Genomic DNA, 24,275 nt, shown 5'->3' with positions numbered 1-24,275 from the left:
ATACCCTGCCAGCCATTAGAAAAATGTCAGTGATCCATAATCCCCTTCCCGAAAAAATAAAGCTTAGGCAGGAGAGGAGGGAGACCTAGCAAAAATGAATAGAAAAAGTCGCTTCCTCTCACATTTAAGTATCACGTGACAGAGAAAAGATTTTTCTTTCTTATTGTTTCCAGGCATGATGGCGCCAAACGGCACCTCGCCACCGACATTAATGTAAAATACATATACATTATTATCGATTCGTTGCGTAGGAAGATCGGTGCGCGTGGTCAATGGCACCATTTGACCGGCGGTCAAACGTCAAAGAATCCCATCATCTCAATGATACCAACGGAAAAAGCCCTTGAAAATCGTGGAAAAAAAAATAACTTCAATCTCTGCTAACAGAAAATCCATGATCCAACCTGAAACAGATCCACCGATGAATTTGAGTAAGCATGAACGGGATATACATTGACTGGAATTGCTAATGAGGACATGGTTAGGCTCCTGCACTTATCCTGCGAGTTTTCTCGATATGATTTTATTACGAGAACAAAAATGGAAGAAAACTGATGAAACAGGAGGATCAGAATATACCCTGGCCTGAAAAAATTCCATGTTATTCCCGAAAGTTCTAGCTCCCGATGACTCACACATTCAAAATTATTCTGAGGCGGGAAATGAAAGTAATATCGAGTTAATAGATCAATAATAAGGTATTTAATGGGCGAAATGGTTGAAGGAGTGCTAGGATTTTAGTCAGTGTAGTATACTGCGTGTGTGGTACTGCGCGATATTTAGTTGACTGTGCTGCCATCTGTATTGTCAATGTTGTTGGGGCAGCAGCAGCAGCAGCAGGAGCACAGGCAGCGTAATGGAGCCGTGAGGCATTTTGTTCGTGCTTAGAACGACACATCTCCATCGTTTTATTCGTTATTATAATCGCGTAAACGATGCTTATTTATGTTAACAAATTAATTCATCGTTAAATGTGATTGTGATGTGAGTGTTAATGCATTAATATAACAATGGTATAGAAGTGTTTTGGAGTATAACGACAATATGAAATGTTTACATGATCTTTAAGGATGGGTAGCAAACCTCCTGTGAATTTTTTCATCTTATTAACGCTTTTGGGGGATATTATTTCATCATTATATTGTAATTCAGGGCTTTTAACGATTACCAATTGACGTATTTAACATATTTCAATCGCTATTTTCATTGAGACGTACGTTTTTTTTATAACCTCTTTTTTACTTTTCAATTCCACAGCTGAGGCGGTCCCCCCAAAAACCAAATATCAAGTGATTGAATGAAGATTACGGGCCACTATTGGAGTTATTTATACGTTTGAAACGTCAACTGAGAGTCTAATCGTCACGCTTTCAACGTTTATAACCATTGATAAAGTGTCTGGCCGCTGGTAACACGGCGATTACGACTGTACAGATGATGCTGATCGATTATTATCAGTCAATGGTGATTATTTGTGTTTTACACATATTATTACCGAGCATGGGTTTGCAATACAGTAATCTGGGGGTTAAAACCCTGGTTTCAGTCAGTATGACGTGAATATGAGGATTCCAGTTGCATTTGTTATTGGGGATGCTGATTGTTTGCTTGTGGAAAGTGACGATATTCATAAATATTGCCCAATTGTTGGTTTTTAATAGTGAATTATCAATAATAACGATAAGTAAGAGTGATGGACCAGCTATATTGTACAGATGATGAATTTTGTTGCAGTTTTGAGAGTTATTCACTGAGGGAGTTACTCAACAAATATATGAACAGCTATGTAGTAAGTAACAACATTGGTGTGCTTTTAATTGCTGTAATTAGGATAATCAGATGATTTAAAGATTTACCGTACTTGACAGGGTACTACAAGTTCACCTACATGTGCCTCTAGATAAAGTCGTAAAGTTAGTAATGGCACAACGAGGAAAACGAATAAACAAAAACGACAATGACTTGGCGACTTGCCCGGGGGCAATTAAAAGGCGCAAATGTAGATTGGGCCCAACGGCAACGGGCGCATCAGCTAGCTCGTCTGCCCTGGGACCGTCCGAGGAGGAGGAAACGATGGCGTCGTCGAGTCAGGGGCCAACAGCAGGTGGTAATAATGGTGGTGGCGGTGGTGCATCGTGGACACCGAGACCACTGAGTGATATCAAAATATCCAGTATTTATAATCGCTCAGCGGCCGAAGCACCGGCTGAATTGTTTCGTAAAGATCTTATAAGCGCCATGAAACTGCCAGACAGTGAACCACTCAGTCCTAATGAGTACTGGGTTATTACTGATCAGTGGAAACAGGAATGGGAAAGAGGCGTCCAGGTACCAGTAAATCCTGACTCGTTGCCGGAGCCCATGGTTACTGTCACCCAGACATCACCCGTTAATAAAATCCATGGTGACTTTAAATTGTGAGTATCTTTGGTTTTCACTCATTGGTGGTGGTAGTGATAGATTTGCATGCGTAAACAAGAAGTGAAAGAACTATTAAATATGGAAAAATTCATTTGCGGAGCAAGATATGCCATTTCTGAAGAATAGAGAGTATTTCTCAAGCTTTGCCTCTACCAACATCTTCGTATTTATCTGAGTTTACTGTTAGTTCAATCACAGGGTTATTTGAGCCCTGTTCAGAAATATCTCTTGACATTTTCGAGTGATTACTTATAAAAATTATTCTATAGCTAATAAGGTATTGAATTGTTAGACATTTCCGGCGCCAAATTTGTGAAACTATGAAAAATATCTCCCAGAATCTTTTCATGATATCTTTCAATCCAAAGATAAATGAATAGTTAATCAATAATTTACGATCGAATTGACCTACTTTCCTTCTGATAGTACTACATTATTTAATGTTGTCAGATTTAATACCGATACACCGATAATATGTCAATGATTTGTTATTGTTATTACTTATGCGTTTCTGTCAATAATTCATCATCAAATTATTTAAAGAATTTTCCCCCATTTCCCACCGTTACAGGCCTAAGAAATTCATCAGGATATCACGAGATGATTATTTCAATCCTGAAGACCACCACCTCAGTACGACACCAACCAGGGCCGAAAAGGCGTGCGCTTATGATCTCGATGATACTGATATTGCATGGCTCGAAGTACTCAATGGCGAGAGAGCTCAGGTAAATGAAAGGGGGTAGCACACCCCAACAATAAGAGAAATATGCCTGCTATTGAACTCTTTGGCAAATCTACGATTTTATTTTATTCTACTTTCCTCACGATGGAACCAAAAAAATTATGGAATCTAATGAAAAAAATCTGTTTCAGGCTGGTCAATCATCAATAACTGAGCCCCAGCTGGAGCGCGTTATCGAGGAGCTCGAGGTCCGTTGTTGGGAGCGCATCCAAACAATAGTTAAAAATGAAGAGGGCCTCGGCATCGAGTACGATGAGAATGTAATATGCGACGTATGCAGATCACCCGACTCTGAGGAGGGTAATGAAATGGTATTCTGTGACTGTTGCAATATCTGCGTGCATCAAGCATGCTACGGTATAACGGCAATACCTGAGGGCTCATGGTTGTGCCGTACTTGCTCTCTAAGTCAGCGTCCTGACTGTGTATTGTGTCCAAATAAAGGGGGTGCAATGAAGTGTACCCGCAGCGGACAAAAGTGGGCCCATGTATCCTGTGCACTGTGGATACCAGAAGTCAGTATTGGTTGTGTCGAACGTATGGAGCCAATAACTAAAATATCCAGTATACCACAGAGTAGATGGGCACTAATATGCGTACTGTGTCGTGAACGAGTTGGTGCTTGCATACAGTGCAGTATAAAAACATGTAAAACAGCTTATCACGTAACGTGTGCATTTAAGTATGGTTTGGAGATGAAGGCTATCATTGAGGACGAAATGGCTGATGATGGTGTCAAATTAAGATCTTATTGTCAAAAACACAGTAGAACGAATACCAAGGACAAAGTTGGTGTTGGTGGTGGTGGTGGTGGCGGTGGTGGTGGTGGGGGTGATAAAGCTGGCTCCGAGGAGGAGGAGGGTGAGTCGAGACGACGTAAGCGTAAGGACATGACATCTGAGGAGAAGAATCAAGCAAGAGCAGCCAAACTTCAGGAAATTGAGGCCGAATTCGATAAGCATGTTAATCTGAAGGATATCACATCCCAACAGCTCGACGTTGATCCCGATGCTATTGTTTACATCTACAATTATTGGAAACTTAAGAGAAGAGCTGGACACAACAAACCACTGTTGGCACCTCGTTGTGGTGAACTGTCAAGCAGTGGTGCACGTGCACAGGGACAAGCCGCTGATCTTGAGAAAATGCGCACCTTTGTGCAATTGCGTCAAGATCTTGAAAGAGTTAGAAATCTTTGTTATATGGTCAATAGGCGGGAGAAATTGTGCAGAACATTTTTACGATTGCGTGAACAAACATTTCATAAACAGGTACTCGTTCTCTCGGGTCCACAGTTACCACAGGCAGTCGCAACTGCTGTGGCTGAGGCCAATCATGGGCCGTCGATTTATGATCGTTTGTATTCACATCCCGATGGTGAGGATCACACTCGTGATTTTGACACTATTATTGCTAGGATAGAGGGTAAAAAATCACCGACGCCAGTGTCCGGCGATGATAAAAAGAAATCACAGCCGGATTTCAATGGTGCATCGAATAAAAAATTGTATTTCAATGGAACTGTTAGGAGGAAAGGCTTGTACACCAGTGATTTATCATCGTTTAGCAGTAGTGAAACAGATACAGCTAAGCCAACGGTTAAATCGACAAGTAAATCAAGTAGTAAGAGTAAAATGAAATTGGAAACTGACTCCAGTACGGAGGAGGAGGCCACACCAACGACGATAGTACCGAGAAAGCCCACTAAAACCATTGGCAGGAGAAAGCAGAAAAAGACGAGTGCACCTGACAGACCGAGAGCGACAGGTGGCAGTGAGAGTGATAAGCAAGATAGCACAGGAGCAAGGTCCAAGACCCTGCAGCACATGGAGAAGGAACTTGGCAGTGCCTCCGGTAGTGATAGTGATGAATTATTTCCCCTCAATACTAGTACGAGAGTCGGTCCTTCGGCGGCATCTGCCATATACTCAACAGACTCTGACTCTCAGGAGCACACTGCTCAATCGGCCCCATTCATTTCTAAAGCGGCAGTTAAGCAATTTTCAGCTGCTGATAGTGCGAAAAATGCGTTAAAGAACTTTGGCAAGGAGTCGAAGGACGGCGAAGCGAGTAACAAGGAGAATGTTAAGTCAAAGAAGAAGGAGAAAGAGTATATTCCGTCGGCGTTGATCGTGCCCCAGAGACAAGCGGCTAAAAAGGCCTCTGAGATAATGCAAAGGTCACAAGCCAAGAAGGAAATACCACAGGAGCCCCTTGAACCGATAAAGTCACCGCATGAGGAGATTAAGCTTCCGAAGCAGAAGGACAAGCCTTCCACGAAGAAGAATAAGGAAGGCAAGGTGTCAAAGGACTCTAAAAACAATGACATCTACGATTTTGATAAAGAGTTTGGTGATGGCTCTGAAATTCTGGCGTATGTACCGCAGAGACAAGCAGCGAAAAAGGCTGCTGAGCACATTAAGAGCGGTCTCGGCACTAAATCAGTTCAACCAGAAACTGAAAGTGGCGATACCAAGCCCAAGAAAGAATCTCTAGAAACAAAACCCAAGAAAGACATCAAGAAGGATGAAGTCCCGAAGAAAGAAGAGCCACCCAAAAAGAAATTACCCGAAAAAGCATCTTCCAGTACCAACAGTGACTCAAGCTCGAGCAGTAGTTGCAGCAGTTCGTCAGAATCCAGTAGTGATTCTGACGATGGTAAAAGTAGAACTGGTTCTGTGTCATCAACCAAAAAGAAGGAACAAAGCTCATCACCGACGTCATCCGAAAGTGACACTCGCAATCAATCTAAGAACAAAATAACGAACAAACGTACAGGTAAAGCAGTTATGAGTGACGATGCCGCGGAGGGGATTGATAAACGTGGTACAGTGGCTGGGCGGAAACTCAAGAAGCTGCCTGATAAGAAGCTTAAAACTTCCGACGGGCGGCATGGACTCGAGTTTCCACCGCCGCCTACTGAGAGAAAAGAATCAGGTAGAACTGTCACCAAGGATTCAAACCAGTCGCGGCAATCGTCATCCACACTCGCATCATCATCATCATCATCATCATCCTCATCATCATCGTCCTCATCATCATCCTCATCAACAACACACCCAGCATCAAAGAAAATTGATTCAACGAGAGCGCCAGACGTTACCAGTAAAAAGTCACTTCAATCCCAAGGTGGTGTTAACCAGGGTGTGCTCAGTGGGTCTAGAGATAATGATGGGTCAAGAAGTTTATCTGGGAACAAATCATCTAAAAAGACATCAACAACAAAACCAGCCCAATTGCAGCACCAGTCCTCCTCCTCAACGAAAACTCGCAAAGACGAGGAACAGTCCAGCACGAGCAATACACCAAGAAGTAAGTCGGTTGGTGAGGCAAGAAAACGAAAATCAGGTGAAGCTACTCAAAAGGAAGACAAATCTCTTAAGAATGCGACTTCGGTCAAGAAGAATGAGAAGAGGTTAAGCGAGAAGATTGTTGAAAAGGAGGCCCCTGAACTTATCGAAGAGGAACGACCTAAGGAAATTCAAGAACTTCCTCTTGAGGTGGAAACTGTTAAGCCTAGTAAACCAGAGTCGACACCTAAGCAACGTCCTGAGTCACCTAAAGAAGACAGAAAAGCGAAGAAGGCTGGCAACAAGAGTCCTATGCACTTACTCCTCCTTGAGGAAGAGATGAAACAGCGGCGAGCTGAACGTGATAGTCCAAAGAAGTCCTCGAAGGGTCTTGACAAGTTTTTGGAGAAACGAGAACACCTAGATAAACTCTTCAAGGCTAAGGGGGTTGAGGCGAGGTACGAGAAGGAATTGAATGCAGAAACACAAAAGGATGTTCGTAAAGATGTTCACAAAGATGTCCATAAGGATATTCACAAAGATCACAAAGATACTCACAAGGAGAAACCATCTAGGCTCGAAGAGAGGAAATCACATGGTTTAGAGGGGCGTAAGAATCATACCAGTGAAGACCTTCCAAAGATCTCTGCGATTTGTGATAGTGAACACACGGATGAACTTGTGGATGCCCTGAGAAGAAATAGAGACCACAGGGCTGAATCTGAGTCTCGTGAAATTCTTCTGGCTATGATGGATAATCCACCACTCAACAAGGAGCAAGACACCTTCCAAAAACCTCAGACAATCCCCGAGAAACAAGTAACGGATGTTCAGTTCCAAAAAGAGATCCTCAAACGTCGAAAATCCATCAGTCATTCCATATTCTCCCCTCAGCATGGACAGTGCAAAGATCCCAGTGTGTCAGAGCTTTTTGACTTTGAACAAGATATCCTCAATGATGATATCAATGACGATGGCTTCAGCATACCAAGGGATCCCGAGGAGCGTCAAGCTCCTCTGACCTTCTCCTTCAACAATGAGCTCTGGTTCAAGGAGGATACCAAGGAAGATAGCGCGAGAGAAACTCTTCACCTCGTCGAGAAGCTTCGGATGGAACTCTCCAAAAAATCAAACACCAGCCAATTCGATTCAGAGCCTCCAATTATTGAGGAAGTGAAGAAAGAGGAGCCTCCTTCAATTAAAAAATTAGAAGTTCCTCCAACGGATCCAAAGCCCCTGGAAGTCACGTTGCCTCCAGAGTCGCCCCCACAAAAAATCCAAGAGATCCCTCCAAGTCCTGAAGAAACTCATAAAAACCACTCAATCGCGGAAAAACGAAAGTCCTGTTATCCAAACAACGCCGAACCCTACGCACCCTACCCCATTGACGACTTGGGGTCAGGTAAAGTATCCATTGCTGAACGAGCAAAATTGGACAGAGCACAGGCGGACGAGAGATGGGTCCCACCGAGTATAGAGAATTTCAATCCCAATGACGTTCAGCATCTCAACCAACTCATGGAGAGTCAAAACCACAGATACTCACACGGATTTCCTAATGATATGCCAGATAACAGTGCTGACACTTTGGTGCATCCTCAACTCAACCTCAATATGCAGGATCAGTATCAGTTAATGCAACAACAGCATGCAATGGTACGAGCTCACTTGGATCAACATCCGGAGACGAGGCCAATGCAACAGTTACCGATGATGGATCAACAGTTGCCCGGTCCTATGGTGGATGAGATGACGCCCATGGAGATGGTTAATAGACATCTGATGGCACTACCGAATACTGAGGACGATCAAACTAGTGAGATTGACAGGGGCCTCGAGAAAGAGGATGCATCGTCCGATATAAGGCAAGACTACACCCAAAGCAGTTCTCCCTACAACGACATCAACACTAGCAGGCAGGATACGAGATGGGCAGAGAGCCAGGTTTTACCCTCGAGAAGATCGACCTCGTCATCGATAACATCGGCCTCGTCTAACGAAGAACACACCTCCATTCCCCCGTACAAGGGAATGGCACCTATCCCATTTCCCCCTAGTTCTATGGAGGGAGCTCCTTACCATCCATACGCAGACTCGACTGCCTACGCGGGCCCCGTCTCACTTTTTCCACCTCAGTCATGTGCAGCACCACTTCCTTATCCCTCTCCAGGCACTGGTATGTTTCCTCCTGTCTTTGGCGCTCCCTTTCCAACCCCACAGAGTTTACTACCTCATGTACCTAAGCCCTTGGATGACTCCCTCAATATGCAAGCCTCGCCTTGTACCGCAGCCTTCACCTCTTCCTCTCATAATATGGCCCTAACAGCCGCTATGGTATCTCCACCGAAAATTCCGACTCCACCACCCTCTCAACCTATTCAACCTATTCAATCAACTCAACCTCCTCCCAATCTTGAGCCTGCAGAGGAACAGGAAACACCTGAAACGATCCAACCCGAAATAACATCCTCAGCGTTACCCATGACTTACCCAACCACTATATCTGAAGCTCAGCAACTGCCTGAGCCAGTAGTTGAAAATGTACAACCACCAGATCAAAAGATTAGTCAGCCTGGCAAAAAGAGTCCCTCCAAACCCACGAGAACGTCAGCGAGAGTTGGCTCTCTCCAGGGCAAATCTCCTGGCAAGTCTCCCAGGCAAGAACTGGTTAAAGCCCCAACGACAAATAGGGGAAGACCTAGAGCACCAAAGGGCTCTCAACAGGGCTATCGTGGTCGTGGAAGGGGCCGGGGCCGAGGGAGAGGGCGAAACAGTCAGAATGCGGTGATTCCGATCTTACCACCCCTCAGCAATACCATTCACAGTGACGACTCCATTCAGAACAAACTTGTAGGCACTGTTTATGATTTTGACTCTGATGAGGACTCGACGAATGAAACCAACATTGCTGACCTGAAGACCATGAGGGAGAGGAAAAAGTCGACCGATGTCAGTGAAAAACGTGAATCAAGTACTTCGAAAGAGGGAACTCAGTCATTATCAAGTCCTAGTATTCAGAAGAAGTCTCCACCTATCTCTGAGTACAACACAACGACAGAGGCTACTGGTGGTGCAGGCCAGGGCTTCACGGACACTGTGATGCCTCTTCTTCCAGGTCCGGTTGACATGAGAACCTATAACTCGACCGCTGAGGGACAAACATCATCTCTTCATGCTCAAACATACGCGAATCATATTCTCGGCTCTTTCTCCGGTGTTGCTACAGATCCAACCTTACCAGACATGGAGGATGAATTGGCAGATGCCCTTCATCTGTCGAAATCAGATGCCTTGAGCTCCAAGACCAGCTTCAATGATCCGAGTATGGAAATGTCATCGAGTGTAAGTGATGGCATTAAAATGTCATTATCAGACTCGAGAAATCAGCTGAAAGTCAAGATCAAGGGCCCATTCTTGGATGCCAATTACGTGGCAGGATCATCAGTGCCTCCACTAGCTCAACAAGCCCCAGCGATAATTCCACCATCGGCAACTAGTGCCTCAGGCATCTCTGGTACCTCGAGTCTTCGAAGAATGAGAAAGAAAGAGTTACTGAGACAGTACTGCTCTCAGGCTGACATGAACACCGAAGACTCTGGCATTGGGAGTGTCACTGCTGCACCAATTAACATTCCACCGATTAATAGACCTGTAATTACAGTACCTAAAGCAATTAAATCAGTGGCTGTGTTCCCGACTAGAGAAGATTACAGGGCTGTGGTAGATGCTAATAGTACGGAGAAGAAAAGAAGAAAAGACCGGGGTGGAGGCTTTCCAGAAGCACCTGAGGATGATGCGTCGGGTCGTAGGCCAATTGGCATTAGTACGGATAGACGGCGGGGCCGACAACCTAAGACCACAGCTGGAGTTGTCAATAGCGCACCACCAAAGCTTAAAATCAAAATTGGAAATAGTATCATGGGACAGGAGATGGGCACTGTGCAAGAGGATAGAAGTAAAATAAGACCCCCTAAAAAGAGACTTAGTAATATTCAATCCAAGCCAAGTATTGAAGAGCTCAAGAGGGAGAGTATGAAGTTCAGAAGGATGATAATGGCTGGCTTCGATGATGATGAGATGACGCAGGAGAAGAGCAAGAAGGATAAAAATGGAAAGAGGCGAAAGAAGCAGAAGGGCAAAGAGGGCAGAGTTCAGATACTTGAGGCTGGGACATCAACGACCAAGCTCATCATAAGGCTCAGCAAGGGAACAGAGCCTCATCATAAGACTCTAGAGGCATCAGGTAGTGCTACCAATGAACGTGTCAGTCAACCTGAAAATCCAGAGGTTCGTGTTGGCTCTGGTGCTAATGAAACCTCTAAAAATGATCCCCCTTATCCATCGGACAATCGTGCAAGTGAAAAACAACCGGTTGATCAGAACACCTCTACCACATCGGTTGGTAATGTTAGGTCTGCCAAGGTAACACCAATCAGGTTAAAATTGACAAGGTGCAATCAGGGTTATGAGCTACAGGCTCCAGCTGGTACCAGTGGTGTAGGAACCGGTGCAAGTGATACTGTGACTGTTCCAGTAGAACAGATTACGTCAGATGCTGATAAAAATACTAGCGATGTTGGGTGTGAGGAGACCAGTGGGGAGAAAAAGACTTCCAGTGAGGACGATGTGAAACTAATCAGTCAGACAACAACGGCGAGCCACAATTCACCGGGTTGTCCAGCTGCAGCGCCTCTACCCCAAGGATGCCAAGTTAGGTGATAATTAATGATAATTGTATAAATACCGTAATCAATGGCTCTTATTAGATTTATTTACTATTATTATAAATAAAAAGAGAAGAAGTTTTTAGATATATGTATATATTATATATATATCCGAGTAATGTATATATAATAATATTCATATATGTATGATAAAAGTAATGTTTCAGTGTTGGACACGTACACACAAACACAATACACAAAGTGACTCGTTTTTTTAAAAAATTAAATGAAGAAAAACGAGCTCTGCTCAGTTTTAATTTTTTTTGTTTGTAATGATTTTCTCTTCATTGTTCAATTCTTTTTTTTTTCTAAATGTAAATTATTGAATCTATATGTAAATGATCTGAGGGTGAAAGTGAAATAAATCACAAAGTGCCCCAACAAATTCACCATAAATTTTAGTATGTACATTCTGTTTTTTTTATGTAATCATGAGGAATTAATGGTGAGTTTGGGTCGAGGTATCACTTGTTGGTTTTTATAGTTATTGTGTTTTCGCCTGATGGTTTTTTTTTTCTAGTGAAGTTTTTTTTGCATTTTTGGGTTTTAATCAGCGTAACTTTCGATGATTTTTTTAAAGTGCCATCATGAAACTTTGACACTTGCACACACATATGATTTATGATAATTTTGTAATGAATGTGCAAACCAATCTGCTCAATAGCAATAACGATTGATACCTTGACCGATCGATCGCCCTGGGAAACATTGAATTCCTATATTTGTACAAAATTAAAAAAAAAAAAGGAATCACCACAGATTCAATTGTGATTTGAAGAGAAATCCCTAGGTACAGAAAAATTTAATAAGAAAAGAAAATACTATGGGTATATTTCCCGACATTAGTCGTTTACACCGCAATGACTATTAATCAAATGAAACATCGTAAGAGTGAACAATGTGTCTGTGTATGAACGAAAAAAGGTAATGGTTCTGATCAAGAATAGAAAAATGCGCATGGCTCTGAAAAAAACGGTAAATATCTAATGGCCATAATCGAAGGAAAAATGTAAACTTGAGTGAAGAAAAGAAAAATTGGAATTTTTGTAATGAAATTGTTCTTTTATCCGAGTCATTAAAGTTAAGTTGACCTTTTTCAATTATTGTGTTTTTTTTGTACAGATGCAGCTAAAAAGAACAGAACAGAGCATTACATATATTTTTTTAATATAGAAAACCTTCTACCTTAGTCGCGCTAGTACATTCTTTCTGTTTCCACTTTTATTTCTGTCAGTTGTATAGTAATGATTGGCAGGAGTTATTTATTAATGTCCCCTCTCCTCAGCGGTATAATTAAGTGCGCACATTTTGTTTTATTGACAGTCTGAATCGTTGTAAAACTTTACCCTAAAACGTTGTTCATTGAATTTCTTCTCTCGTTTATTAATGTGGTACGTAATACTCACGGCTGAACGTGAATGAAGAGCAACTGTTCGTGCCATTGATCCACCGGTGTTTTTTTTATAGATTGTTAATGAATGAGTGGGGAAATATGGAGACGATCAATCCGGTCAATGTGGAAATTATAACGATAATTATTACGAATGATCGGGAAGAAATTAAACTTCTGAACGCCGGAGTTTCATGTCTTCGCGTCGTTCTGACGTGTCTTCACACTACTTTAAGAAAAAAAAGAAGGAAAGAAAACGGAGACATGAAAAGGATTTTACACGTGTAAATAACGTTCAATATTTTCACATTTTCCACATGCTTGTTCGTTACTTTCTATTGAATAAAATGAAAATATTTTAAAAAACTAATCCACAATGTTAAGTTTATCGTTTTTCACAAAACGGCTGTGCAACCGTAAGATCTTTTTTATCTTCCGAAAGAACGTCGCCCTCACTATTTTGTCTTGCACTGTGGGTCATCAATACGACTTGAGTACAGAGCAAATGAAACAAGAACAAAATAATCGAGATGGACTTGAGAGAAATTAGCATATCTTCCATTCGCTTATTTCTATAGTTTCATAGAGATTGAATGAGTAAAAAATCATGAGAGAAATTATGTGAAAAAAAAAATTGTTGAGGCGTAATCGATACACCAAAGATTGTCCTGCGAAATATATTCCAAGCAATCTCAAAAACAATGTACACAATTTATTATTAACAATTAAACTTAACAAATTTAGAGTGACAAGAAGACAATTTTTAGGAGTATCGGAGATGATGAACTTTTTACAAATTTTGTGTTAAAAATTGTTCATTCGTCGTTTTTTTACAAACTCAATGAGACTAAGAACTCAGCATTAAGACAAGAAATAATTGAACAAAAAAAAAAGAAATAAAAAAGAAATCCTCTAAACCCCATTGATACTATCCTCTACACTCGTAAGTGTAAATAAATATTATCAGTGATAAGATTGAAGAGTTTTAAGAGCCTATATATTGTACAGAAACCCTGAGGTAATTATGATTTATGGAGGAGAAAAGTAATGAGATGTATTTGTTTAATTGAGCAATTGTTTTCTCTTTCTTATGCATTGAAAATGATCATAAAAAAATATTGAAATAATGACGATAATAACTTAAGAGTTTAAATGAATAGATGAAAAAGATACACCTGCAACAATGATTAACTAATGATCATTTTACATAGGAATACAAAATAGTTTTATTATAAATCAAGTGACATAAAACAAAAAGCAAGAAATATTATTATATAAATATTATATATACAATTGATTAAGATTATTTAGTTAACTGTAAATAGTGTACAAGAAGCTGGTCTTGTAAGATAAAGAATAAGGTGTTTTAATGTGCACATAGCCGCGTCATTGTCAATAATCATATTACTACGATTAATAACAATAACAGTTTTTAAAAAAAATATCGATCGTTATTCGTATGTCTTTTTTGTCCTGACTTATCCATGGATAGGAATTCCCAACTATCTCATTTATTCCTGAACTAGAAGAATATCAACTATTTCACTACAAAAAATTTGTTTAATCGAAAAAAAATAGCGCCGGAAAGAAAAATCAGTCAGAGCCCCCTACTGTTCATAGAAATTTTAAATTTCTCTCCTACTGATCGTTCATTGGTCTGCCAGTACTGTATTGACACGACTGACACAAACTCATACCATAGTTGCACAGTGTTTTTCAATAAATAAATCAGTAGTTAGTTATCCGTGAATAAAATATGATGCATCAGAAGCAATTATTTTATGGATTATTACTAATTTTTTGGGTAAGTTTAGACATTTTAACAGTGAATTGATATACGATATGTATAACCTCAAATGATTGACCAAATGGTCATTCGAATTTTTTTTCATCGGAACACTAATTGACTCCAGGCTGCTTTTGTTGATGGAGAGTTTACGGCTGAAGACTGCAAGACCCTAGGATTTAATAAAGCTACTCTGCTCTGCTCCACGTGCAAGCAAGCAGCTGATTTTAACCTGAATGAGATTCGGCAAGTGCTTTGTCACGAAGTGATTCATATATAGTAAAGGGATAGGTTTTAGGGATTTTCGGACAGGGATCAGTTAAGAACACTCGACCTTACCGTAGCTTTTGTTTAAACTAAATGCACAAATATAACCTAGAAGCACATTTTCAGCATTCTTTATCCTAATAGACGATTTACCAATTCAGGGATCATTGCCGAGAGTGTTGTGTTAAGGACGATGACACCTCAGGGAAGCGTTATCCAAAAGCAGTATTGGAAGTCTGTACCTGTAAATTCGGCGCTTACCCTCAGATCCAGGCATTCATTAAGAGTGATCGTCCGAAAAAGTACAAAAATCTCCAGATTAAGTACATTCGGGGTCTGGATCCCGAGATGAAATTGTATGATGCAGAAGGCAACGTTGAGAACCTAGACATTCGAAAATGGGATACAGATTCAGTGGATGAATTCCTTCAGACTCATTTAGTCCTAGAGTAGAGGGCTAGTTAGGACCAATAAATTTTTGTAATATACTTGTGTGTAGAAAATGAGAAATACAATTTTCCACAATCAATTATAATGGAACTCATCAATTTATTGGCTATTCCGTCCATGACCACGAGCATGTAGACATTATACGACTTTTAAATAGATAACTGAAAGGTGAAGAAAACGTCTGTTCTTTCAAATTCCACCACAGATGATTTATTTATTACTGACTTTCATAATACAGCGGAGAAATCAATGACTCATGTAGTATATTCATATCTAATCGAATTGCTGGAATGAAACTTCACGTTTTATTTAAACGTTATAATTACTCAACGCACAAGATGAACAAAAGTCCTCCGAAATTCAAGATCTACAGTAAATTGCTATAATGAACACCCTATCATATGCATGTCGAAGAAAAGAGAATATAAGTCCTAGTTAATAGTGAGCACAAAGTGCATATTATAAAAATTTTGTAATTACCTACATATTGAACTCATCACACTGACATTACGCGATAAGATTTACATAGACAAGGAATTATTACGTCTGTTTGTCGTTCTGATAATTGATTATCGATTTGAATAGTTTATCGCCGAGAACGTCTAGCTCGTTGGTGTCCCCTGGGCCCACCACCGCGGAATCCCCGACCACGATTCTTACCCGCGGAGTGGGTGTTAGCGGGCGAATTGTTGGGAGTTTTGTTGATTATTGCAGGCTGAGGAGCAGTGGGGGTTGAAGGGGTGGCAGGGGTCGATGGAGTGGTGACAGGTGTTGAAACAGCTGGACTGGTGGTATTTTCGGGCTGTTTGTTTTTGGGCGAAGAAGTTTCCGGAATAGACTCGACTTTCTCATCGCTATCAATCAAATTACCGACTTGTGACTCATCTTCGTTGTCGATATCCTCCCAAACGTCAGCAGTTTTGTTGTCCTCTTTTTTGGAATTGTCTGCTTCTTCCGCTCCATTCCCCTCAGCTTTATCTTTATCTTCCTCAGATTCTCCTTCAGCCTCCATGGGATCGTATTTGTCGTCTCCTTCCTCGTTATCATAATCTTCAGCTACTTCTTCCTCTTCAGCGGGCAGAGGGTTCGCCTCTTCCGACGATTTTTCTTGATCTTGCTGATCACCTATCTCGAGTTTTGGACGTTTGGCTGCAATTTCATCACCCTCTGTTGCAGCAGACTCGTCGTCATCTTTACTCTCCGCATCCTTACTTTCTTCAGACTTCTCTTCACTTTGTGAAGGTGCCTGCAGAGCTTTGATCTCGCTGAAAAAGTGCCTGTAGTGAATCATGGTCTTCAAATGAGCCTTTACATCCTCCTGCGTCAACATGAAACGTTTGCATTTCTCGCAGTGAAACCCTGTAACCTCCTTCACCATGGAAGCGCCAAGCCCAAGTCCCTTATGACGTGCTGCCCGGAAAGTGGGCACCTTACTCATATCCATATTCTCGCTGATGTCCGTGATGTACTGAGTCTCGTCTAAGATTTCTTCGTCCTTTCCGATAACCTTGGCGACTGATCCTACCTCTTTCTCTTCGTCCTCAACTGTTCGAACCTCAGACTCCCCCTTAGGGAGTTTGATTTTCGTACTCTTCTTCTTCTCCTCTGTCGCTACAGCCACCATGTGGCTAGGGGTCAGACAGTGCTCGTCGTATTCTATTCTTGAGTGGAATTCTTTGACGCAAGGACCACAGCGAGGATGCAGGAAGGTTTTCAGTTGTTGATGCTTGTCACTCTTTCTGTGACTCGAAAGTGTTCCGAAGAAGTTCAAGTCACACATTGTGCAGTACTCACGAACGTTTAGGTCCACCGCAACCTGGGAACAGAGATTTTATTTTGGTACTTTAAGCCACTTACTATATTTTGACAGTTCCCATGAATATTCCCTTACCCTCTTGCCGCGACGTTTCGAATTATTCAAACTCATCTCCCTCTGTTCCTCCGCGATTCGCAGCTCATGTCGCATAAGATCGACCTTCAGCTTATACGATTCATCATGCTTATCCATCATAATCTGATGAGCCCGTCCTCGAAGATGATTTTCGAATGAAAATCCATCCCACATGTGCTTGTTGCACACGTGACAGAACATCTGATTAATGGCAACAACCGCATAACGGCTCTCAGCATGTCTGGCCTCTGACTTTTTCCCATTTCCGTCATCCTTTTTCTTGTCTGCAGAACCTGGAGCATCCGAAGAGTCTTTTTCCTCTTCAGGGGTATTCATCGCTTGGGAAATCTCCATTGGCGCTTCATCGTCGTTCTCAATTTTAACATGGGTGTTTTCGTCTTGCACATCTCCTTGGTCATTGCTAAACAATTTTATTGTGAAATTAGAAACAGCACAAGAGCCTAACAAGGGACAAGATTTTTTTACACTCCATGGGTTATTAATTTCAATAGAATATTTGTATCACGTAGGATGACAAGAGTTTGAGATAAAGTTTGAGAGATTTTTTGTCGGCCCAGCTAGTGGTGTCCAGGGTTGTGAAGACGAATTATTGATAATCGAACCTTTCGTAAGGTCACGAAGGACCAAATAAAGAGTCCAACAACCAAAATAACATTAATTATTATGGATAATCACCGACGTATATATCATGTGAACAGTAAATTTGGTAATTATCATACATCGAATGTGCTTGATAATTACTGTTTATCTTTTACAATCGCCTGTTTAATAAAATAAACATACGGCGAATTGGAAGGATAATAGTGATTGGATGAGATCCTTACCTTGTAACAACTGTCTCGGTATTCGGCTTTTCTTTATCAGAGTTCTGAACATCCTCTGGTTCCTTTTTGATCGTCTGATTTTGTTTAGCAGTATTTGCTTTAGAGTTTTTATCGTTGCGATGCTGATTTCGATTTCCATTGGCACGCTGATTGCCGGACTGGGAACGAGATTGTTGTACGGATGATGGGCCACGCCATCCGTCGCGGGCACGGTTACCCATCTAATTTGTTTGTATGGTTTATGTTTTTGTTTTGGAGTGGATCGAAACGACCCAGAGAACAGAAAATGGTTGAAAAACCAATGTGAGATATTTTTTCTTCGATAAAAAAAAGCACATTTTGATTCGACATTGTCGAATCGAAGTTCACTCATATTTTCATTCAATTACAACAATAATTATTTAAGAGTAGCGGAGACTCTGAGAAAATAGTCGAGGTAAGACGTGTCACAGACACGACTTTAACAGACTGGGAACAATGGGATAAATCCATAAATTCCCGTCCGGTAATTTGATGGAACTCGCAACGATTTCAATTTTTTCGTAATGTTTTCTCATTTTGTCGGTTAATTCAAACAAAGAAGACATTTTTCAGGATTTAATGAATGGGCTTGAATGTGAAACTTCGATGTCTGATTAGTGGGAGACTCCAATCGGACTCCAGAAGATTTCTTAGAGATTGTTTGTATCGGATTTAGAGTGGAACGACGATGATGAGTAGAATCAAATACTCAGAGATAAAACGATGTGACTCCTCATTTGCAATTAGTCATTGTGCTGTTGGAGAATAGGATAGTAGGGAGTATTCTTCGTTACTTACCTTGTTGTAGGGCTGAGATCGTTGATTTTTCAAGCTGTTGCTTCTGACCTGTCTATCGGTGAAGCGACCTGGAGCACTGAACGCCTGTTGGTTGCGGAAGTTGGGGCCGAGATTTAAGTTACTGCCGAGGCTCAGTAAGGATGGCACCTGGTGGTCAATTATTCAATTGAAATGTCGTGGTTAATCATGCAGAAAAAAAATTGTGCAGACTAAATCATGATTACTAAATTGCCGGAGAATCTTGAACATTTCACGACAAAAAAAAATGGGGAGAATTATTTAACTTACTCCTACTTGCACTCGAAGAAGGAGCTCGAAAATTGTCTAAAAGTATCGAGTAGTAAACTTAAAATTTGAAAGTACTCTATGACCTAGATCCCTACAAAAACGTCATATATAGCATTATGCATTACCGCTGGTGAGGGGTCTTGTTGAGTCCTCAGTAAATTAGTCAAAAGGTTACTAGCAATAACCAGCTGAGCCTGTGGTGAGTTCAGCGATAAATTGTTGGTCGGTGTTGGTAGAATGCCTCGTCCTGGTGGCATTACTCCACTCTCCCATGGGCTGACCCCACGATTACCACTACTGCTACCCCCAGAACTCGCCACACTCCCAACGCCTACACTACCGCTTGCAGTCCCTCGGTTGAATGGATTTCGATTGTTGCTAAAGGAATTCCTTTTGATCCCACGATTGAACGACATTGTTGTATTCTGCAAAAAAAAAGTGAACACCTATTACACAGTTTCGCCCACAATCAATATTCAGACACGTCACTGCTCCAATCCTCTATTAATTTTAATTTCTTGTATATCGCCTTGCAAAGTTCACCTGCCCAACCTCTGACCCAATCCCTCCGATATTAATGAATAAACAAATCAAATTTTCCCGGATGGTCGAACGACGCACGACGAGTCCATTAAACAAGTTGAGCCCAGTACCGGTTCGACAAAAATCACTCCATTTTGCCCCAAAAAGCTCTTCACCCACCAAACACTCACCAATAATATGAAAATTCACGTTTCCAATCACCGATGAACAATTAACCAAGAAAATTGACAGAAAAATAATATGAAATGCTCGAGAAAAAATTCAGCAGAATGGGCATCACATTAAGAGGAAGCACCAACTGCAATGGGTGCCAACGCCGACGTCGTAGAACCCAATGGAAGCTCAAAGTAGGGGTGTGTGAAATGGCCGATGCACCGCCATATTGTGGGGGAGGCGAATGGCGTCGCGCGGCAGGGGTGGGGGGACGAATCGGAATCTTCATTACCGATGTATGTTTATGGCGCTGCGGGCGCCTACGTATTTGAATATCGAATCGAATGTGTCACACATTCACACGCGTTCTATCTCTCTCGCCTCATCTCTGGCGGGATCAATAGGGCCTCTCTTCCAGTCCTTTCCCCTAAAAAACACAACCCCTCGTGCGCAAACGTCAAAATCGAACAAATAGAGTGCCCTGTGCAGTCTCACGGACGTCGTTCCAACGTCTCGACCGGACATCATAATAAAGAATCCAAGGAAAGGAATAATAATACGAGAATATAATTGAAAATGTTTCACTTCCTCTCCGTTGCTATCAATTGGAATTTCATAATCCGATTTAATCCGCATTCGGGGCTTTAAATAGTCATCCAGTGATAATAAATTTTATGTTGATTAGTGGATACATTTGTTGACCGATGATTGTTAAATCACGGGTGAGGTACACTCTGAGGGAAGTGAGGCGGCGAGACAGGCCGCCCTTTTAAATTCCCGTGAGTAATGAGCATGACGCTTGAGGATCCATTCTTTGTCGTCAAAGAGTAAGTTATTATAATGGTTTCACTCATCCCGTACCAGCAGATCGGTTATCAACTTGTGAGACCGGATAAGTCAACTTCACTAAGAGATCAGTTGTGGAAAAATGTCGCGGAGCTTTTCAGTTTGAAGGAATCGTTCATTTATCTAGCACACCTGTCACTGAGAATCGGGAACTTTTTATGCTTATATCTCAGTGCTAAAGAATCGTGAAAATAATTTTAATGAGCCACAAGTATTCTTCCCTCATTAAATAATCCAAGGGAAAGCCTTTTGTGCCTCTGTCCCGAAAATATTTTCTATGGAGCTCGGGGGAATCCACTAAGGATGTCCCTGTGGAATTTTCTGTTTCCTTGGGATTGAGAAATATTCATAAAAACTTCTCAAAGTTGGCATATTTCATTGCATTGTCCCTCATTTTCCAGAATTTTTTTCTATAGACGATTGCCTGTAACGATTGCGGCCAACAAAGTCGCCGTCATTATCTTCAATCATAAACCACTTGAAAACATAATCTAGAAGAGTTAGAAATGAATCACATCATTTAAAGTGCAGTATGAACGTGCAGTATCAATTTGTAAACAATGTGACGATTTTCTCCAGTGCAAAAAATATTATCGAACCTTTTAGTAACAGAACGATCGTCAATCTTCCTGCTGACTTGATCAATAAAATAATTCAGGATGTGAATATTTAAATTAATGTAAAGCAGTTGGTATATTCAGCCCATTCACAAGAACTTGCCGAAGTTGACATATCCAGTTTTACAACTTCCTCACTGCAATTTAGAGTCAGTGCTTTCCACATGTTCCCTCGGTTCCCCACACAAAGAGCGCTATTTTAGGAGCAAAGTATGTTTCCCTCCCTTTATTTATATTTTTCGATGGTTTTCGTATTGACAGCGAGGTATGCAAAGCGCTGAACAAGACACGAGGTTTGTACGGCCGATGGAGTGATTCCCAGGTGAATATATCAGCATTAACACCCATCGGATTGGTACCCGGTGGGCTTCCGGTATCGAAAGAGGAACTTGAGTGGACCACAACCGAACTGAGAAACGCCTTGCGATCAATCGAATGGGACCTCGAGGACTTGGAAGATACGATTTATATCCTTTTCATATTTATTATTTTATAATAACCGATGGTTTATTGAATTAGCTATGGAATGCTTTCCTTAATTCTATCACACGTATTGTAGAGAAGAATCCAACAAAGTTTAAAATCGACAACAAAGAACTTACTTATCGCAGAGCGTTCATTGATCATACCCGCGACGAGGTCAAGGTAATTGTTTCCCCCATATCAATAATTCATTCGTGAGGGAGTGACGGTGGTAAAATTTGAGGTTCCTTCAATAGCTGTAACTCTCCCATAGCTACGAAGGTCTCTCGGAAATTCTTAGGGCAGCAAAAGGGCCAATGCCTTAAGGATAATTATTGTGTGACACAGTTAATTATGTTTTCTCTCATTGCAGACTATGAAAGACAAGATGAACCTCAGCCGAGGACGAGATCGGGATCGCACAGCCCGCGAGGTAGGATAATAATTCAATTGTTTATTTTAATGAGAGGCTAAACTCTTTTACTATTAAATCATCTCGAGCCGCGTGGACATATCATAAACAATATTAAATGCGTCATAAAGGGAGGAGATTTGTTTATTATTCGTAAAATGTCAAGTTTTCAAAATTAAATAGCATAAACGCCCTCTGTGACAGGCACTGGAACTTTTGACAGATTAATTTTCGGTAAATATAACCTCCTGTGAATCAATTGGTTTTGGTTGGGAGCGCGCAATTTGTTTGTGACAGAAATGGTGACTGTGGATTAATTAATTAGTTGATTGAGTTACCAGGATGTTTGAGAGTTGGTCTCATGTTCTTGGGGTTTACAGCCGCTGTTGGATAACAGCCCAACTCGGCCACCGGTCAATCATGGCACGACCAAATACAGTAAATTGGAGAATGAGGTGGACAGCCCGAGTAGGCAATTTCTGGATGAAACGATGCAGCAGCAAGGGATGATGATGAGACAGCAAGATGATCAGTTGGAAATGATAGGAGAGAGTATTGGTACTTTGAAGACTGTTTCACGACAAATTAATTCGGAACTTGATGAGCAGGCTGTGTAAGTATATTCACTTTATATTATGAAAATTATATTGTTATGATTTGGTTCACGTTCACTCAATTATTTTCTGCTTATTTGTGTATGGTCATAGTCCACACACACTCCCATGTAATAAAAAAGATCACAAGTAATTTGTTTTTTGATCTGCAGAATGTTAGATGATTTTGGAAATGAACTCGAGGTGACAGACTCCAAGCTCGATGCAACAATGAAAAAAATGGCTAAGGTCCTCCACATGAGCAATGGTAACTATAGTAATTACATTCCAGCTCCTACCAGTTCTGTACCCAATGTATCTGTTTATCCACAAAAACCATCTTCACTCTCTACACTCTCAACAACAATAACCAATTGTTTTATGTGCTCTGCCGACTAAAACACATCCACTTGACCACTCTGACACATGCAATATTAATTAAATGAAACTAACAATACTGGGGAAAATAATTGCCAAAGATTACAATGCAACTGTGCCATAGAAAAAAAAACTATTGGAAAATGACTCAAGGAAAATAGCTGATAATACAACTCCTCCGCTTTGTTATTGACAATTACTCAAAGATGATATTGTAATATTCATTGATATGAAACTGGAAAAAGTCGTTATTTTTTGGCGAGAATTCATACAGCCTATTTATCGATTCACGTTTATCGTTAATGATTGAATGAAGAAAAAAATAACATTTTGTAAGATTTTAATGGGATACAAAGGTGGATCCAGTTATTACTTCCAAAACTGGATGATGATGTATCGAACCAATGAGAAATGTTATTGATGATTGTCGATGATTGTTTGGAACCTGAGTTGTTTTAGATCAAAATGTCCTCCACAAGAATAGTGAAACTAGGTAGGAGCTTAACCGTTGAATATTATAGAAGTAAAGATTAAGATGAATTCGTTGATAGAGTGATTCGTATCAAAATTTTATGTCAATTGTGTGATTCTAATGGAAAAAATTTTAGATTGTTTAGATGATATTTATCGAGGGAACAGTCGTTGAAGTTTCAACAGAAACCAAACAGAATTAACGAATGCATGGTAACAGAAAAAAAATACTTTAACATCTAGATAAATTATTCTTAACGATAGACAAGAGCCAAATGTAAGGCCAACATATGTACCTCATGTAGAAGCAAAATTAGATGTTGTATATCTTTGTTTAGTTAATTTCAAACTACATAAAACAGACTGGGCGAAGGAGATATTGCGTAACTTGTTACTAACAAATGTAGAAACTGAAAGAAAGATATTAACTATGATGAACATGGAGTATGCAATAAATTAACTTGAGTATAATCAAGGAGTATGTGAAAAAATCTGGAACGCATGCGATATTACTTTCCATTTTGTTTTAGATCGGAGACAATGGGTAGCCATTGGCGTGTTGACTGCGGTTTTGCTAGTGCTAATTATTTTATTTATAATCAAATGAATCAATATAATTATGAGAGATAATTACTATATCGGTTCTTCGGGACGCTCTTGTATGTATTACCTAGCACGGTAGATCTTCAATTCCCTTTTACATTTGTTTCTTATGAAACTATAATAAAAAAAACTCTTCAAATTATGATGAAAACATCCGGCGCCTGAGACTTTTCCAACATGACTTCCAATTCTTTCAGTATTAAAAAATAAACCAGTAATATCTGTCATCTTGAAAAGCTCATTGAATCACCGATAACAGTGTTGCTTGCTCCTCCAGTCCC

At 40.7% G+C, this 24,275-nt stretch overlaps 4 protein-coding genes across 5 annotated transcripts; 3 read left to right on the top strand and 1 right to left on the bottom strand.

The window, feature by feature from the left end:
- Positions 1-490: 490 nt before the first annotated feature.
- Positions 491-13,962, top strand: LOC135167262 (PHD finger protein rhinoceros). Its single transcript, XM_064130278.1, is given in 8 exon segments — positions 491-984; positions 1,258-1,464; positions 1,735-1,789; positions 1,869-2,417; positions 2,993-3,149; positions 3,298-6,144; positions 6,146-6,266; positions 6,269-13,962. Coding segments are annotated over 5 exon segments (8,529 nt in total). The 5' UTR covers positions 491-984; positions 1,258-1,464; positions 1,735-1,789; positions 1,869-1,920; the 3' UTR covers positions 11,176-13,962.
- Positions 13,963-14,109: 147 nt separating this feature from the next.
- On the top strand, positions 14,110-15,152 carry LOC135167272 (selenoprotein F). Its single transcript, XM_064130302.1, has 3 exons — positions 14,110-14,374; positions 14,484-14,602; positions 14,785-15,152. The coding sequence occupies exons 1-3, from the start codon at positions 14,327-14,329 to the stop codon at positions 15,074-15,076; spliced, it is 459 nt and encodes a 152-aa protein (XP_063986372.1). The 5' UTR covers positions 14,110-14,326; the 3' UTR covers positions 15,077-15,152.
- A 105-nt stretch (positions 15,153-15,257) lies between these two features.
- On the bottom strand, positions 15,258-19,812 carry LOC135167266 (zinc finger protein on ecdysone puffs). The gene is made up of 6 exons (XM_064130294.1): positions 19,630-19,812; positions 19,042-19,341; positions 18,629-18,775; positions 17,810-18,030; positions 16,965-17,385; positions 15,258-16,889 (listed from the first exon to the last, which is right to left on the bottom strand). The coding sequence occupies exons 2-6, from the start codon at positions 19,330-19,332 to the stop codon at positions 15,660-15,662; spliced, it is 2,310 nt and encodes a 769-aa protein (XP_063986364.1). The 5' UTR covers positions 19,333-19,341; positions 19,630-19,812; the 3' UTR covers positions 15,258-15,659.
- A 177-nt stretch (positions 19,813-19,989) lies between these two features.
- On the top strand, positions 19,990-24,221 carry LOC135167269 (syntaxin-6). Of its 2 annotated transcripts, XM_064130299.1 has the most exons (7): positions 19,990-20,439; positions 21,337-21,542; positions 21,626-21,720; positions 21,911-21,970; positions 22,330-22,562; positions 22,716-22,810; positions 23,922-24,221. In XM_064130299.1, the coding sequence occupies exons 1-7, from the start codon at positions 20,399-20,401 to the stop codon at positions 23,996-23,998; spliced, it is 807 nt and encodes a 268-aa protein (XP_063986369.1). In that variant the 5' UTR covers positions 19,990-20,398; the 3' UTR covers positions 23,999-24,221. The 2 variants fall into 2 exon arrangements, with proteins under 2 accessions (XP_063986369.1, XP_063986367.1); XM_064130297.1 differs by lacking the exon at positions 23,922-24,221 and having other exon boundaries at positions 22,716-23,862.
- The last annotated feature ends 54 nt before the right edge of the window (positions 24,222-24,275 follow it).

The sequence above is a fragment of the Diachasmimorpha longicaudata genome, chromosome 11 (genome assembly GCF_034640455.1).
Source record: "Diachasmimorpha longicaudata isolate KC_UGA_2023 chromosome 11, iyDiaLong2, whole genome shotgun sequence".
NCBI lineage: Eukaryota > Metazoa > Arthropoda > Insecta > Hymenoptera > Braconidae > Diachasmimorpha > Diachasmimorpha longicaudata.
Note: the sequence above shows the minus strand (reverse complement) of the source record. Positions and strands in the feature narration are given on the sequence as shown.

Coding starts and splice junctions, on each gene's coding strand:
- LOC135167272 (XM_064130302.1), top strand. CDS start 14,327: ATGATGCATCAGAAGCAATTATTTTATGGATTATTACTAATTTTTTGG. Junction 14,375..14,483: donor GATTATTACTAATTTTTTGG/GTAAGTTTAGAC, acceptor AATTGACTCCAG/GCTGCTTTTGTTGATGGAGA. Junction 14,603..14,784: donor TTTAACCTGAATGAGATTCG/GCAAGTGCTTTG, acceptor TTACCAATTCAG/GGATCATTGCCGAGAGTGTT.
- LOC135167266 (XM_064130294.1), bottom strand. CDS start 19,332: ATGTCGTTCAATCGTGGGATCAAAAGGAATTCCTTTAGCAACAATCGA. Junction 18,776..19,041: donor AACAAGACCCCTCACCAGCG/GTAATGCATAAT, acceptor ATTGACCACCAG/GTGCCATCCTTACTGAGCCT. Junction 18,031..18,628: donor GATCTCAGCCCTACAACAAG/GTAAGTAACGAA, acceptor CAAACAAATTAG/ATGGGTAACCGTGCCCGCGA.
- LOC135167269 (XM_064130297.1), top strand. CDS start 20,399: ATGAGCATGACGCTTGAGGATCCATTCTTTGTCGTCAAAGA. Junction 21,543..21,625: donor GGACTTGGAAGATACGATTT/ATATCCTTTTCA, acceptor ATTCTATCACAC/GTATTGTAGAGAAGAATCCA. Junction 22,563..22,715: donor GAACTTGATGAGCAGGCTGT/GTAAGTATATTC, acceptor TTTGATCTGCAG/AATGTTAGATGATTTTGGAA.